At 46.8% G+C, this 17,109-nt stretch overlaps 1 protein-coding gene across 1 annotated transcript in view; it reads left to right on the top strand.

Moving 5' to 3' along the window:
- Positions 1 to 16,902: 16,902 nt before the first annotated feature.
- The window catches only part of ITGB5 (integrin subunit beta 5), a 112,776-nt gene continuing 112,569 nt past the window's right edge, over positions 16,903 to 17,109 (top strand). The window contains exon 1 of the mRNA XM_032406742.1: positions 16,903 to 17,008. Coding sequence (XP_032262633.1) covers positions 16,939 to 17,008 — 70 coding nt within the window. The 5' untranslated portion in view covers positions 16,903 to 16,938. The remainder of the gene's footprint in view (positions 17,009 to 17,109) is intronic.

The raw sequence follows: 17,109 nt of genomic DNA, 5'->3' as shown, positions 1-17,109 counted from the left end.
GTGAGTCAGTGGGCTCACTGACTTGGGAGGGAGTGGAATGCCCAGGGCAGAGCAGGGACCCGGCCATTGGATCTTCAAGTCCTGGCTGCAGGCTTCTTTGTTTTTGTTTTCCAATCAAAAGAGAAAGATTAGAGGATGTCCCTCCTATTGTTTTTTTGTTTTTTTGCTCCCTCCTATTGTTAAATGGCCACCACTTGGGTCCCTAACACTGACCATCTATGTGACTTTAGACACATCACTTAATTTCCCTGGCCTTCTATTTCCTCAGCTATAAAAAAGAAAAACAATTTAGATGCCCTTAAGGTCCCTTTACATTATAAACTTCCACGGATATGACTCCAGTCGTTGTAATGACAATTCCCAGGCTGTTTGAGGATCTAGGACCCAGGTCAGGCCTGGGGAGAACTGTTGGATGTAAACATGGTTCTGTCCGATCCTTCTAGCCTGCCCATATCAAGGCAAATCTCTCCTTTCCTCCCCCCAGGCCTCAAGGCATAACCCAATCAGTTTTCTACAGAGATAAGGCAAGTGAGGCTGGTGCTATTTTATTTCCCTTGGGAGGACTATTCATTAGATTTGTATTGGATAATCATGCCAGCATTGCTTAGTGTGGTCTTGAATGTATCTTTAAGAAGCAATTTTGAGGGGAAGGGCGCCAAGGGGACTGAGCTAGAAGGAAGGAAGGTGATGAGGGAAGAGAAAAGGGGGCCAGAGAAGAGAAAGGTTAAAAGAGCAGCAAGGAGAGAAATGACTTCCTAAGGAAGTGAGAACGGGAGGAAGGGAAAGGGGGAGAGGAGGGGGGAAGCGTAACCAGAAGAGTGGAAAAATAAAGAGGATGAAGAAGGCAAAGGATGCAGGAGGGCGGCAGAGAGGGCTGAGGATAGGGGCAGAGACTCAGCGTTCTCTGTGCCCATTTCACTTCTGCAGACTTCCCCGGCGAGCACATTGCCCGCTGAGGATCTTAACACACTATGACCATTCTGGGAAAACGTGGCTTATTTCTATTTTGAAATCCCATGATTTATTTTGCACATAAAGTTTTCTTTAGTCGTGGAAGTCTAAATAATGTTTCGTGTGTGTACAAGGGGTTGACTCGCACCGGGAGCACCATGTTGGGTCAGACACGTGGTCTAGTGAGCAGCAGCCAAGAATGGGCGTCCTATGGGAGTGCCTGCTGGCCCCACCCAAGGTGAACCTTAACCAGCAGACATTACAAACCTCCTTTCCTCCTTATGGGGAGAGCTTTACAGCAAGCATAATCTCTAAAGAGAACCAACCCCTTAGAGGTAGAATAAGCATGGGATTTAGAGCCCAGGTTTGAAGCCTTGCCCTTCTGTTACTCGTATCAGCTGTGTGATCTTTGACAAGTTATTCGACTTCTCTGGGTTTGTTTTCTCATCTGTGAAATGGACATACGGATTTTTCTCTCATAGGATAAAAATCAAATAAGCTAATATGGACAGGGAACCTAGAACAGTGACTGTTCTAATTTGAAAAATAGTATTCAAATACTGTTAATTGAAGTAATGTTAATAATTTGTTAATCTAATTTTTCTCATAGGTTTCAGTTGCAATACTTCTAAGAGTTTCTTCCCCCCCTTCTCTCTTTTTTGTGTAGAATGGTAAAAATTGGGGACCATCCATGGCCCTTGGCCCAATGTAGGAGCTTTTCTTTTGAGTGTTTAAAAGACCAATGGAGAAGTGAGCAGCCAGGAGGATCTGGCCTTTGGAATTCCTCTGCCACCCAGGACCCAGCCTCTCTGGATAAAGTTGTGACTGCTTTCAATGAATGCTGCCTGTTTGCTAAGTACCTAGGAAATTAAATGCATATAGATGCTATTAGCACTGCTAAGATAGTTGATTTTGTCCACTCAGTACAGTGGTTAGGTTTTTGGTTTTGTTTTTTTTTTCCTGGTGGGGCAACAATAACCATTTCCAATCTAGAGGAAAGCCCCCCAGGATTGTTGACTCCTGGGAGAATGTTGCTTTGAGTTGATAGCCTACAGACCTGTGACCTAATTCCGAGAGACTCTTACGCACCAGCTATGGTGGTTCCAGGGCATGGGAAGAAATACCATCTTCTAAGGTTCTCGGGCTCATTCTCTAATAAGTTAAAATAGGATGCTACTTCGGTCCCTCCAGTGTAGGCATTTCATCACCCTTGCCCTGCCAGGAGCTTGTGACCTGGCCTCACACCCAAGGAGACAGAAAAAAGATCTGCCTCTCAGCTTTTGGGGGAGAAGTGACTGGGAATGCAGGATCTTTTTGATGTTAATTAGAAGGCCCAGACTAGAACTGCCCACATGGAGTACATCCTAGAGTTTTTGAAATGCCAGTAGGTGGTAGAGGCGGGGAGGAAAAAAAAAACCCAAAACCATAACCAGGAGCGAGAGGAACAGAGGCAGAAGGGAGCTGGGCTGGGAGGATGAGTGTGGGAGAACGCTCGCTGGATCCGCCTTCATCCTCAGATCCTCCTCCTCAATGAGCAGATGGACATTTCCTCCAGTTCATGTCCTACCCACGACTTGGAGCCTAAGGAAGTGTGAAGACAACACCCCAGGGGCAAGAGCTGGAGGTCACTTTGAGAAACTGCAGATTCTGTTTGGCTGATGGTGAAAGAGGGAGCTCGTGCTCTGGCTCCTCGGCTCCGGATGTCCGGGCTCAGGACGCAGATTGCAGAGGTCCTTCGTGGAGGCCCCGGCCTTCCCTGTGGCCGCCCGCGCGCACGCAGACACACCCAGCACGCACGGTCTTTAATGTTAATAATATCCTTGTTTATGCCTAATTCTGGTCTCCTTGCAAGTTATTTTTATTTGTTGTTACTGTTACTTGTTCTTGACCATTAACTGTAAGAGGTAACAAATAAAGTGTCTTTGGTAGGTGGCGTCCTTCCTTGTGTTTGGGCCCTTCGGTGATGCACATAGCAGCGAGTCTCTCTCCCTTTCTTTTCTTTTTTTCTTTTTCTTTCTTTCTTTTTTTCTTTTCTTTCTTTTCTTCTTTCTTTCTTTAACTTAAAAAAAAGATTTATTCATTTATTTTTAAAGCAGTGGGGAGGTGCAGAGGGAGAGGGAGAGAGAATCTCAAGCAGACTCCCCGCTCAGCATGGAGCCGACACGGGGCTTGATCTCATCACCCTGAGATCATGACCTGAGCTGAAATCAAGAGTCTGACACTTAACCAAATGAGCCACCCAGGCGCCCCTAGTCTCACTTTCAATAGCAAACATGACACATGGCAAACTAGATTGATATCTGCAGTCCTCATTAGGGGCTGTTAGATCACCCAGGGTAATTGTTTAATCGTGTAGTAGATGTTTCTGGCTGCTTCCCCATGCACATCCTACTTCTCTCCCATTATGAAGCAGCCAAGCATTTTGGGTGGGACCAATCTGACCCCCAGCTCCAACGGCGGGTCTTGGTTGGCCCAAGCCAATCAGTGGAACCCCATTCCCCCTGCCAGTGATAGGTTTAGTGAGCACACGGCGTAAGTGGATACAATTAGAATAAAGCCTTAATTTTAGTAGGAGGCTTGGAGAAAGAAACTGTTCTCTTAACAAAGTGGGCTTAAAGATGTGAGGCCTCAGACCGCTTCAGTTTTGCTGAGCTGACACACAGAACCACGGAAAAATGGAGTGGGATCTCTGATCAGACCATGCCTGAAGCATCTGGACTTTACTGTTGGTCCACTGTGAGTAGTTCTATTTTTGGAGCTGAAAGCATTCTCACTGACACCACTCATGTTTACTCTTGTGTTCACAAGGCTAGGTGGTAAATGGGATAAAAGAAACACTCTTAGGAGCTATTAATACCTGTAAAGACATTAGCCATTAATCAGTTCACAGCAGCAGAAGTAATGTAGATGTAACTTAAAATTGGTTGGCTTTTGGGTGCCTGGGTGGCTCAGTTGGTTAAACGTCTGCCTTCAGTTCAGGTCATGATCCCAGGGTCCTGGGATCGAGTCCCGCATCAGGCTCCCTGCTCGGCGGAGAACCTGCTTCTCCCTCTCCCTCCGCCTGCCTCTCTGCCTACTTGTGCTCTCTCTCTCTCTAACTCTTTCAAATAAATAAATAAAATCTTTAAAAAAAAAAATTGGTTGGCTTTTTAAATATTTTTTTTTTATGTGAGAGAGAGAGCAGGAGCTGGGAGGAGAGGGAGAAGCAGGCTCCCTGCTGAGCAGGGAGCCTGACACGCAGCAGGGAGCCTGACATGGGGCTTGATCCCAGGACCCCGGGATCATGATCTGAGCTACCCACGCACCCCTACATTTGAAGATGATTCTGGATTCAGTGTTAGAAGCAGGCTGTTGGAACCTCTTTTCTAAAGAGTCCCACCTTCCTTGTGGCCCACTGCACCTCAGCATGCCAGTTTCCATCACTTCTCGAATGTCCTGGGCCATACAAACTCTGGGCTTCATGACCAGAGTATCATCCATTTTTCACAGGCTTTCATTGCTATTGTTTAAATAAAAGGAATGCTCTAAATATGCGTATGTGTAATGTTTATGAAAAGGACTTTCACATTCAAAGTTGCTTTTGATTCTTACATAATATGGCCTACAATTCATTTGTTTCTGCTCACTGGGAACTTTGCAAAGGTTTTCCAAACTGATTGTCCCACAGCCTTGGAGGGCTGTCAGAATGAACTTTCTAGGGGCGCCTGGGTGGCTCAGTCGTTAGGCGTCTGCCTTTGGCTCAGGTCATGATCCCAGGGTCCTGGGATTGAGCCCCGCATCGGGCTTTCTGCTCTGCGGGAAGCCTGTTTCTCTCTCCCACTCCCCCTGCTTCTGTTCCCTCTCTTGCTGTGTCTCTCTCTGTCAAATAAATAAATAAAATCTTTTAAAATAAAAAATAAAAAAGAATGAACTTTCTAAGATGCGAATCTGGTCACGATGCTCCCTTGCTTAAGGCTTTCAGGGGTTCTCCACTGAGAGGCGAAAGCTCACAGAACTGAGGCTGACTCCCCTGGCTCATCACTGGTCACCAGGCAGGTACCACCAACCACTCCAGCTTTGCCTGATGCCCCCACCCCACCTGAACCTGCTGCTCCACAAACAACCTCTTCATACCTCCATTTCTCCACTCATGCTGTTCCCTGCACTGGGGAAGCCCTTTTCTTAAAATCTTACTTTAAAAAACTGGGGGGGGGGGGGGCCTGGGTGACTCAGTTCAGCATCTGCCTTCAACTCAGGTCATCATCTCAGGGTGCTGGGATCGCGTCCCGCATCGGGCTCCCTGCTCAGCAGGGAGCCTGCTTCTCCCTCTGCCTGCCGCTCCCCCTGCTTGTGCTCTGCCTCTTCCTCTCTCTCAAATAAATAAATAAAATCTTTTTTAAAAAAGCCCTTTCCTTCAATAATCACCTCCATCTGTCTTGATCAGCTAAACCATCATCCCCTCTGACCAGCTTTTTCCAGTCCTCTCCTTCCCCCCATAGTCCTCTCAAGTAGAGGTATGCCTCCTTCGCATCCCAACAGCGTCCTGAAGCCACTTCCCCCAGGAAAGAGGGGGTGCATGGTGAGTCTGGGTTTCCTTCTGCCCCGCACAATGCCTGGAATGGAATATTAAATGATTGTGAAACAGCAATGTAAAGTGGGCTCTCCCAGCTCGGGCTTGAAGAGTGTGTTCATTACATGGTGATGGTTCATTGTGGTGATGGTTTCACAGGTAACTCAAAACTTGTCCCGTTGTACACTTCATATACGTCTGTACATATGTACACATCTTATTGTATGTCAGTTATACCTCAACAAAGCTATTTTTGTAAGTGGGGGGTGGACTCTTACACAGGGGCCTCTCCGACCTTGACGGAGGCATCCTCTGATCATAGCCCTAGGACAGGACAGGAACATGTACGTGTTATTCTGCTGGTCTCTACATTGGACTGAAGGTCCTCTAAGGTCAGCACCGGGGGAAATGAGCTGGAGATGGGACGCTGCCCTGCTGAGAAGTTTTAAATCTTCTCAGCTGTATGTTGAAGTCACCTGAGAAGATTTAAAACTCGCAGATGCCTGGATCTCAGAGCACTCCATCGGTCTAGGGCAGCCTGAGCATCGGGATTGCTTAAGCCCCCGGGGTGACTAGAATGTGCAGCAGATTTTGAGAATCACTGTTTTAGATCAGTGAGTGGTTTGGCTCCTCACAGCCAACACCCAGATCACATCATTTCCCACTCCTTCCCCTGAGAGTCTAGAAACCAGGAGTCTGTTGTGCACAAGAAGCTTCAGTGGGTTCTGAGGCTCCTCTGGAGAAGGAGGACAGACACCAAAACAGTTTGAGACTCAAATCTCTGGGCCAGTTTTGCCCCCGAACCAAAGTCCCCCCAGCCCTTCCTAGCGGCTGGGCAAATTCCATGGCCAGTAGGTGGCACTGTGTCCTTTGACTTGCAGAAAACCCAACATCGGGTGGGGCAGCTCTTTCAAAAGGCTCCTTTGACATCGTTAATTTTGAATGCACTAATTCTGAATAATTTCCCCTTGACTTTTTCCTGGTCTCTTCAGTGCTTGCTTTTGTGCCAGGGGAACATGAATGTTAGCTCACTCTTGTAATATTTGCTCCATTTTTACTGGGTCATTAGAAATCATACATGCTTCCCTTTATTGGCTCTAAAATACCTGAGTATTGAAGTAGCGTTAATATCATATTATGGTACATAAAATTTGATACAACTATTCAGATAATCAATTTTTTTTTTTTTTTTTTTGAGGCGGGGGACAGGGAGAGGGAGAAAGAGAATCTTAAGCAGGCTCCGGGCCCTTCTCTGAGCCTGACGCTGGGCTCTGTCTCAGAACACTGAGATCATGACCTGGGCCGAAATCAAAGAGTTGAACACTTAACTGACTGAGCCACTCAGGTGCCCCATCAATGTTTTACTTCATGGTGATTTTCCAAAATAAAAAAAGGAATCCATTTTCATTGAAAAATTCTTTAGTTAAGATAAAAAACAAAATGCCACCAGTGGAAGGTCTCTTTCATCAGCTTTCATGAGGTGAGCAGGTCTGGCTGGGTTTTTTATTTTTTATTTTTTCCATTTTTAAAATTTAAATTCAATTAGTTAACATATAATGTATTATTGGTTTCAGAGGTAGAGGTCAGTGATTCATCAGTCTTATAGAACAACCCAGTGCTCATTACATCATGTGCCCTCCTTAATGTCCATCACCTGGTTACCCCATCCTCCTACCCCCGCCCCTCCGCAACCCTCAGTTTGTTTCCAGTGATTAAGAGATCTTGTTTTTCTCCCTCTCTGGTTTTGTCTTACTTTTTCCTCTCTGCCCCTATGATCTTCTGTTTTGTTTCTTTAATTCCACATATCCGTGAGATCATATGATAATTGTCTTTCTCAGATTAACTTATTTCGCTTAGCATAATACCCTCTAGTTCCATCCACATCACTGCAAATGGCAAGATTTCATTTTTTGATGGCTGAGTAATATTCCATTGTGTATATATACCACATCTTCTTTATCCATTCATCTGTTGATGGACATCTGGGCTCTTTCCATAGTTTGGCTATTGTGGACATTGCTGCTATAAACATTGGGGTGCAGGTGCCCCTTCGGATCACTACATTTGTTATCTTGGGGGTAAATACCCAGTAATGCAATTGCTGGGTCATAGGGTAGCTCTATTTTTAACTTTTTGAGGAATCTCCATACTGTTTTCCATAGTGGCTGCACCAGCTTGCATTCCCACCAACAGTGTAGGAGGGTTCCCTTTTCTCTGCATCCTCACCAACATCTGTCATTTCCTGACTTATTAATTTTCTGGCTGGGTTTTTTAGAGAATGAGGTTGGGGAGAGGCCTGGGGCACAATATGGGGATCTTCCCCTCAACCTCCAGGCTATGAAATATGGGTTCTTTTATTCAAAGAAGCTTGGGACAAAATCATCAAAGTCTTAATTCCTGCAAGCCTGATTTTCTGAGCCCACAGTCATGACCTATGGTCCAATAGGAGAATTTTCGTCTGCTACCAGGTGAGACGAGGAAAACATTCTGCAAAAGTCAGTTCTGAAAGGTTTGGACTAGGTATCGAAGGATGAGTCAGAGTTTACTCGTTGGAAAAGATCAGGGATAAAGCCTTCTGTGAAGAAGAAACACCAACGTGCAAAGGTGAGAATGTGTTTATGAGGCTGAAATGCCGGGTCTGGTGCAAAGGGCCTTGCGTGTTGTATCACCAATAGATTCCTGGTCTTCCAGTTACACCGAGTATGTACCCTGCCTTCTTTTTCTGAAGAGCAGGCTAAACAACTATAATTAATGAGGCATTTACTCAAGTCCTGTCTTCTGATGTAGAGTAACTTGCAAGCCCTCAGTGGTCTCTTTGGAAGGAGGGAGACCAGCTTGCTCAAGTTACGGCTTGTGCGCCTTCCGCCTAGGGTCTGGCTTGGCTCTGGCGTGCACACCACTCGGAAAACAGTGATTTGGGTGACCTCGACGAAGAGCCACAAACCCCCACAGCTAATTACATTTTGGCCTATTGATCTGAGGGTGAAAGGCCCTGTGTTTGCTGTCAGTGAAGATTTAATTGTGGCTAGGGACAAATGCTGGAAGGGCAGCTATAAAGCACGGCTCTCCGTGTAATGAAAGGCCTACTGTAACCCTGGAAGGGCCACCTGTTGAACATGACTTCGACGACTAGTAGGTCAGAGCTTATGCCCTTAGAAGTCATTTAGGTCTGCCTCCCAAATTTAGGAAGTGCAAGGCAGACTCAATAATTATTGAATGCCTACTATGTACCAGGAATTTTAATTTTATTTTTTTAAGATTTTATTTATTTATTTAAGAGAGAGAGAGAGCGCACAAGCAGGGGGGAGGGGCAGAGGCAGGGGGAGAAGTAGGCTCCCCACTGAGCAGAGAGCCAACAACTCGAGACTCAATCCCAAGACCCTGGGATCATGAACTGAGCCAAAGGCAGATGCTTAACCGACCAAGCCACCCAGGTGCTCCAGTGTACCAGGAATTTTTAGATGCATTTACTAACCTGCACAAAATATTTTCTAAAATAATCACAAGACCACCTATTTGATGACATTGCACTTTAGAAAATATTAAGATATTACTGTATATTTCTTTAAAATACACTCAAATTAGGGGCGCCTGGGTGGCTCAGTTGGTTAAGTGACTGCCTTCGGCTCAGGTCATGACCCTGGAGTCCCGGGATCGGTTCCCGCATTGGGCTCCCTGCTCAGCGGGGAGTCTGCTTCTCCCTCTGACCCTCCCCCACCATGCTCTCTATCTCATTCTCTCTCTCAAATAAATAAATAAAATCTTTTAAAAAAAAAATTAAAATACACTCAAATTATATTAAGACCATGTAGTCACACTGAAGATCGGAAATTCCAAATGAGGGACGTCTGGGTGGCTCAGTCGGTTAAGCGTCTGCCTTCGGCTCAGGTCATGATCCCAGGGTCCTGGGATCGAGTACCACATCAGGCTTCTTGCTCGTTGGGGAGCCTGCTTCTGCCTCTGCCTGCTGCTCGCCCTGCTTGTTCTCTTTTCTCTCTCTCTCTCTGGCAAATAAATAAATAAAAATCTTAAAAAAAAAAAAAATTCCAAATGAGGCAGCTGTGATACCCTAGAAAGAAGAGTGGTCCCTGGAGTCAGGAGATCTCAGCTCTATCACCTATCACTTCTCGAAAGCCCCAGTGTCCAAGTGGGGGAGAATAAGGTATTTTTACAGTGGTTATTTGTATGAACGATACATACCTGGCTGAGCACCATCCTTTGGGCCTCTCTGAGTGTGGAGACCCTTAGAATTGTGTTTGTTTTTGTGAGGAAGCTGGAAACCCATGGAACTATTTGAAAATAGAATGGCTTGTAAGCCAGGGAGTCTCCTACACCTGTGCCAGCAGGGCTCCTACCTCCTTGCACCTGAGCTGACTGCTAGGCTCAGCTGACCCCGGAGCTCTGCGTGATGAACTGCTGATGCTGCCACGCTGGTCAGCTATGATTCTTAGCCACATTTTTGAAAAGATTTATTTATTTTATATTCTATATATTTACACACACACACACACACACACACACACACACACACACACACATATATGGAGAGAGAGAGAGAAGGAGTGCATGCATGCACATGTGGGTAGCAGGAGGGGCAGAGGGGGGGAGGGAGAGGGAGAGTGGAGCCCAAAGCAGGGCTCAATCCCATGATCCTGAGATCATGTCCTGAGCTGAAATCGAGTCAGATGTTTAACCAACTGAGTCACCCAGATGCCCCAAGATTTATTTATTTATTGGGGGGAGGGGTAGAAGGAGAGACTCTCAAGCAGACTCCCCACTGAGCACAGAGCCTATGTGGGGCTTGATCTCATGACCCTGAGATCATGACCTGAGCTGAAACCAAGAGTTGGATGCCTAACTGATTGAGCCACCCAGGCAACCCCCCTCCCAGCCACATTTTTTGAGTAAAGTCAAGTATGGCCTCTGCAAGGCTTGTGGTCTAAATGTTTAGTTGAACCTAGGAGGAACCTGCAGTAGGCAGAGCAGGCATCATGTTTGATGATCTCTGAAATGTTAGAGCAGAGGGGGACCTATCTCTACTGAAGCCGGGGAAGAGGAAACTATCAAAGAAAGAGCTTACAGTCAGAATAACTTAGCAAGGGAGCTGATGGAGGCTCCTGAGACCTCATTTAAAGAGCTGAGGCGACCATTTGCAGAGTCAACTGTCAAGACAGGTCCTCACAGTCTTCCCACGGGCCTTGCATCCTCTGTTAAAGGGCAGTGGTTTTTTGAAGGACAATTTTTAGTTGGTACAACAGGTTATGTAAACCAGAGCCTGCTGCCAAGTGCCAAACACATCTGACTTCACAAGTAGTAATTATAAAGCCAGGTCTGGCATGGACTAGAGTCTTCTCTTTCCACATGAGCAAACTGAGGTCCAAGAAGGGGCAGGCAGTTACATGGTTGTTCAGCTAGGTTATGGCGTTGAGACTGGAACTCAATCCTTCCGATTTGGAGCCCAGATCTCTAGTTTTCCTCTACTAGCAATTAAATACAAAGAGCTATATTCTACAAAAGGGCAGCAGCCCCTGCACACAGGCCAAAGTTGGGTCCCAGGCTGGTGGCTTGATGTTACTTTGCAGGGCTGTTGGCCCTTGGCTTTTTGCAGACCCAGTCCTGGAGCACCTACTCAGTCTCCACCCCCAAACTAGGCCCCCCAAAAGAGGTAGGGCATCAGAAGCTTGTCCTACCTTTTGAAAAGCTGCAGAACTCCTTGGAGCTAAGGCAAGGCAGAAGAGAGAGGCAGGAAAGAAGTCAGAAGTGGCAGGTAAGGGAATGGAGTGTAGGCGAAAAGGAGGACAAAAAGAAGTGGTACTCAAGTGGCCAGGGCAAAATGCTGGCTCAGCTTCCGGGAGGATGCCCGAGTTACTGGCTTCTTCCTCTGGTCTGCAGATGTCTCTGTCCTTGCCTGTGTCCCTGGTGTTCACTGCTCTCTGTCCCGTCCTCCTACTCTATGGCTTTTCCCCAGGCCATATCTGCATGGACCATACCTGCGCTGTGTCCCTTCCCCATGCCCTACTCACTCCTTTGTTCCTGCCATTTACTCTTGAAGTCTCTAGACATAATTAATTTAAAAGGGGTGTGTGTATGCTTGTATTCATTCATTTTACTTTTAATTGAAATAACTGGAAAAGAATCTATGCCTTTAGGTGGTGTGAGGTAGTTTCTAGAAAGAAAGAAACAAATTTCAATGGCTCTGTTAGAGTGGAAAAGGGGCATTTAGGGAAGGACACCAGTGGTCTCCTCTGCGTAAAATTGCCCTATGGACAATTTTAAAGAAAAGTTTCCTAAAAAAAAACCACTCATGCCAAAATTAGTTGAAAAACATAACAACTTTTACTGTAAATTTATTTATGGATATTATTTTTCAATGTTTTAGTTCATGAAAGCCAGAAAACATACATTCCCTCTGGAATATATACTCTTAAAAGTATTTTCAAAACAAGCCTTTGAAAAATTGCTCTCAGAAAGATATAGTAATGAGTGTTTTCAGAATTGAGAATTGTATGAACAGAGAGGGTGAAAACACACAACTTATTTACTAAGGCTGTGCTGGATACTTCATAAGTAAGTTTAATGCTCACATATGTTTCTTAGCTTCAGAGAAATACATTTGTACATTAAGAGCAACAACAACAAACAGAAACCCCTTTCCTTATTGTTGAAAATCTCTGTCAAGACCTGTTTTGTATTCCATTTCTCAGTGTGAAATTCTACCCACCTCAGGCTTGGCATAACCCCAGTGTGCATGCTTAACCCCCAAACAAACAAAAATCTCTAAAGAACCTACTAAAGGCCAGTTAACATTGTAGGCTATTTTCACCAAAATGGGACCTGGTGTGCTCACCATGACTCATCATTTGCTCACCTCCCGTGTTTATCCAAGCTGGAGTTTGCCTTTAGGTCTGTCCTTGTCAGTCCTTTAGTGGCTGTAAACTTTGAGAGTCAGCATAGGGATTATTTTTCCCTAACCAGGACCATGTTATACAGGAGGAGAAAAACCTATAAGGAACAGGTCACGATCCCAGGGTCCTGGGACAGAGTCCCACAAGAGGCTCCTTGCTCAGTCGGGAGTCTGCTTCTCCCTCTGCCTGCCACTCCCCCTGCTTGTGTGCGCTCTCTCTCTCTGTCAAATAAATAAATAAAGCCTTTTTAAAAAAAGGAACATTTTCCTATAAAAAGAAATAGAATTTGGTATTTTTAAAATAAAAAGTTAATATTAACATTAAAGAAAATTTAATATGTTTCATAGCCCTATTAATTGCTGCAAAAGAATTTTGTAGTATCCTGTCACCAGGGTCATTCATTTCTTGCACTGTGACAAATCCTAGGCATGACTATTAAAGCAGAGTAAATGAAGCATATTACCTAAACTAAGGTGAATACGGTAGGGTTGTCTTCCACTCCCACCTTGAACTTTTTTCCCTACATATTAAATTATGACTATGTATTGGTAAAAGATTTTTGATCTGGATTGTAAATTGAATTTCAGAATATGACAACTCACTCTGGGAGTCAGTTAACATGTAAATCTGAATTGTGAAATAGAGAAGTTTTAATTAATCTGATTTTTAAGTATTAAGTATTTAAGTATTTTGTTTTAATTAATCTGATTTTTAAGTATTTAAGTATATATTTTTAAGTATTTAAGTATTAAGTATGCTCATTACATAAAATTTACCATCTTAGCCATTTTAAAGTGTACAGTTCACTGGCATTAAGTGCACTCACAATATTGGCCACAATCACTACAATCCATTCATTTCCAGAACTTTTCCATTACCCCAAACTGGAAATTCTGTACCCATTAATTAATGACTCCCCATTCCCCCCCTCTCTCCAGGCCCTGGTAACCTCTATTACACTTTCTGACTCTATGAATTGGTCTATTCTAGAGACCTTAAATAAGTAGAATAAGTACAATATTTGTCCTTTGTGTCTTGTTTATTTCACTCAGCACGTTTTCAGGGTTCATTTGTGTTGTAGCATGTGTCAGAATTTCATTCCTTTCTAAGGCTAAATAATGGTCCATTGTATGTAGATACTACATTTTGTTTATCCATTCATCTGTTGATGGACATCTGAGTTGTTTCTACTTTTTGGCTATTGTAAATAATGCTGCTTTGAACAAGGGTGTACAGCTTATTTGAGTCCTTTTTTTTTTTTTAATTATTTTGGGTATATCCCCAGAACAGGAGTTGCTGGATCATATGGTAATTCTATGTTTAACTTTTTGAGGAACTGACCTTGTTTAATTTTTATTTTTTTTAAAGATTGTTATTTATTTTAGAGAGGGAGAGTGCACACGCACAAGCATGAATGGGGGAGGGGCAGAGGGAGAGAGAATCCTCAAGTGGACTCCTGGCTGAGTGTGGAGCCCATCCCCCAACCCATGAGATCATAACTTGGTCAGAGATCACTAGTTGGAGGCTTTACCTACTGAGCCACTCAGGCGCCCCCCCCCCCCGTTTTAAAACTAATAAGAAACAGTGGTGTGTGGGTGGCTCAGTCTGTTAAGGGGCTCACTCTTTCTTGATTTTGGCTCAGGTCATGATCTCAGGGTCCTGGGGTCACACCCCTCCTTAGGCTCTGGGCTCCTGGGCTCTGGGCTTCCTTACTTAGCGGGAAGTCTGCTTGAGGATTCTCTCTCTCCTTCTCCCTCTGCCCCTTGCTCCCCACATCCCCTCATGCTCGTGCGTGCACACATACTCTCTCTCAAATAAATAAATAAATAAATCTTTAAAAGAAATAAATAATTTAAAACTAATAAGAAACATAAAATTTCTCTGGGTTATCCTTGCTCAAACTTTGAGAGTCAAACCCAATCCAACCAGCAGTCTCCTTCAAGCCCAGAAACTCAGCAATGATCAGCAGTGGTATGCGCCCGGGGCAGCTACAAGGGAAGCTGTTCCAGGAACTGTGAGAAATGCTGACGGTCTCCCCTTCCTGAGGGGGTGCATCAGTGCACCCTGACTTTGCTGATTCGAGGAAGTCAAAGTATTTGAAGGGCATTTCTACCCTCCAGCTTAATAAAAAGAATGAAGAGTTCTAGAACAAGATAAAAGCCACAAGCCAGAAGCCAAAAACTTCAGAGGGATTAGAAGAGGCATTTTCAAAGTAGTTCTAAGATAATGGAGCATGGAAGAATGTTGCCATCATTTGGGATTCAGTGGCTTAGGGCAGGTCTGGGCAGGTTGGGAACCACCAGGTGGCAGGATGGGGGCAGATTTGATTGCAGCACTTTCCAGGTGCAGTCTAGGTAAATATGGGTCTGTAACTCCCCATTCCCCTGTCTCTCCAGCCCCTGGTAACCTCTATTATATTTTCTGACTCTATGAATTTGCCTATTTTAGGTATGTCATATAGGTAGAATCATACAATATTTGTCTTTTTGTGTCTCATTTATTGCACTTAAGCAAATAAGGGTCTGAACTGTGAAACACTGTGTTGTGGGCGGGAAGGGGAGGCACAGATCAGACATCAAAAGGCTTAAATTTAGAGGATGCTAGATAAATGCCAATTAGTACGCTTATCAATGCAACATTTACTCAGTTTTTGAGACTTAACTTTCTTTCCATCTCTGCCAGACAAATCTTCTAAAATCACCACTTGGCCCACGTCAGCTCCCAGTTCAAACTCTCTCTCTAGCTTCCCATTATTTATGATCATTGCCTCCCAAGGCCACTCTCTTGAAAGGCAGAAAGACCTAAGATAGACCCAGGGCAGCCTCTGCAGCATCAATTCTACTGGAAAGTATTTGGGGATGAGTGTGACTGTTACATCAGAACAAACATGGGGATGTTACAGAGTACAATGTTTGCATGCAGTTTACCGACGAAATGCTGGTCCTCAGTGAAATTTGGAGCTTTGCCCTTAGGCACAATATACTACAAGAATAAGTTACTTCCTTAGGCATCAGGGCACCACCTTGGCAGAGTTTGGGAGTGGAAAGGGGCACAAATGAAGATTAAATTCCAAACTCCTTAATCAGGGCAGTCAGAACTATCTCCGGCCTGGCCCTTGGGAGCTATCACTTTGCTCTTTACTCCTTAACTGCTTCTGTTTTTAGTAAAGGCATTCTGAACTTTTGGACAGGTATCCCAGCTCTGTCACTTCCTCCAGAAAACTAACACCTCTGTGTCTCACTTTTCTCATCTGGATAACAGCAGGGTTGTGGGGAGGATTAAGTGAGTTAAGGTGGTAATTTAGCGCAGTGCCTGGCTAGCAGAGTGTTTTCTGTCCGTGCTAGGCGTCCCGTTACTATTGCCTTCCACACGAAGGCCACCTCTTCCCTCCTGCCTATGAACCATTCCAGTCTTAATCCACTCATCGTGGCCCAGCCCAAGCCTACCTGTCCCTTCGCGCGCGCTGTCAGGGGAAACTCCTCACTCTCAGCTCTTGGTGGCCATTTCAGAACCAGCTCAGACGTACAGGATAAGCTGAAAGCCCGAACATCTGTTTATGAGTTTAGCTCCACGAAAATCGCCAGTGTGTCGAGATAAGGAAAAGGAAGGATAGCGGCATATCGTCCCGTCTCGAATCCTCGGAAAGGGCAAAGCGTTAATGAGGGAAAAGTGGACTTTACCCGTGCCTCCAAGCCCCACATGCCCTCCCTTCCCGATCAAGCGCCTCTCCCCGTAGTACACCAGCAGGCGCTTCCGTAGCTCCTCGGGCGAGCGCGCGGCCGGCCGTGCGACTTCGAGACAACCAGACGGCCGCGGCGGGATCTCACGGACCTGCTCTCCCTCCCGATGTCAACCCAAAGGAATGGGGGGGCGTGGCCCGCCCCCTCCCCGTGGCGCCCGGCTGCTACGAAAGCACCGCGAGACCCTCCCTCGCGAACCCCCCCCCTCCCCGCCAGCAAGGGCTCCAGAAGGGACTTCCACCTGGGAGTCCGGGGCTCCGAGTCCCGGGCGGGTCCCCGCGCGGGGCGGAGCTGGCCCTGCCCGGAGCTCGCCCCGCCCCGCCCCGCCCCGCCGTAAACTGACCGTGTGGCAGCCGGGCGGGGGCTTGGAAAGGGGGAGAAGGGGAGGAGAGAGGGAGGGAGGAAAGTGGAGCCTGGCGGGCCGGAGGGAGGAAGGGAAGGGGCGGAGGCGGAGGGCAGAGTGTGGCGGCGCGTCCCGGAGCCCAAGTCGCGGCCCCAGCGCGGAGTCCAACCCCTCCCGGGCCCAGAGTCGCCCGCCGGGGCCGTCCCGAGCCGCGACTCCCCCTCCCCCGCCCCCCCGCCCCCCGGGCAGCCCCGGGACTCGGCTGCGAGCGCTGCGGGAGGGATGGTGGCGGCGGGGCGCGGGCCAGCGCAGCCGCCAGCGTCTCCCGCCCGGCCGCGGGCGCTGTGAGCCGGGCATGCGGCTGCGGCCCCCGGCCCTCGGCCCCCGCGCTCCGGCCCCGGCCCTGGGCCCTTGCGGAGCCCGCCGCCGCTGAGGCCGGGCGCCCCCACCATGCCGCGGGCCCCGGCGCCCCTGTACGCCTGCCTGCTCGGGCTCTGCGCGCTCGTGCCTAGCCTCCCAGGTAAGCCGGGCCGCCCGCGGCGCCCAGAAACTTTGTCGGGCGACGAGCCGCCCGCAGGCGGCGTGGAGGGCCGGGCGGGGGGCGCCGGCTGAAGGGGAGAG

Source organism: Phoca vitulina, unplaced genomic scaffold (assembly GCF_004348235.1).
Source record: "Phoca vitulina isolate PV1807 unplaced genomic scaffold, GSC_HSeal_1.0 scaffold8, whole genome shotgun sequence".
Lineage (NCBI taxonomy): Eukaryota > Metazoa > Chordata > Mammalia > Carnivora > Phocidae > Phoca > Phoca vitulina.
Note: the sequence above shows the minus strand (reverse complement) of the source record. Positions and strands in the feature narration are given on the sequence as shown.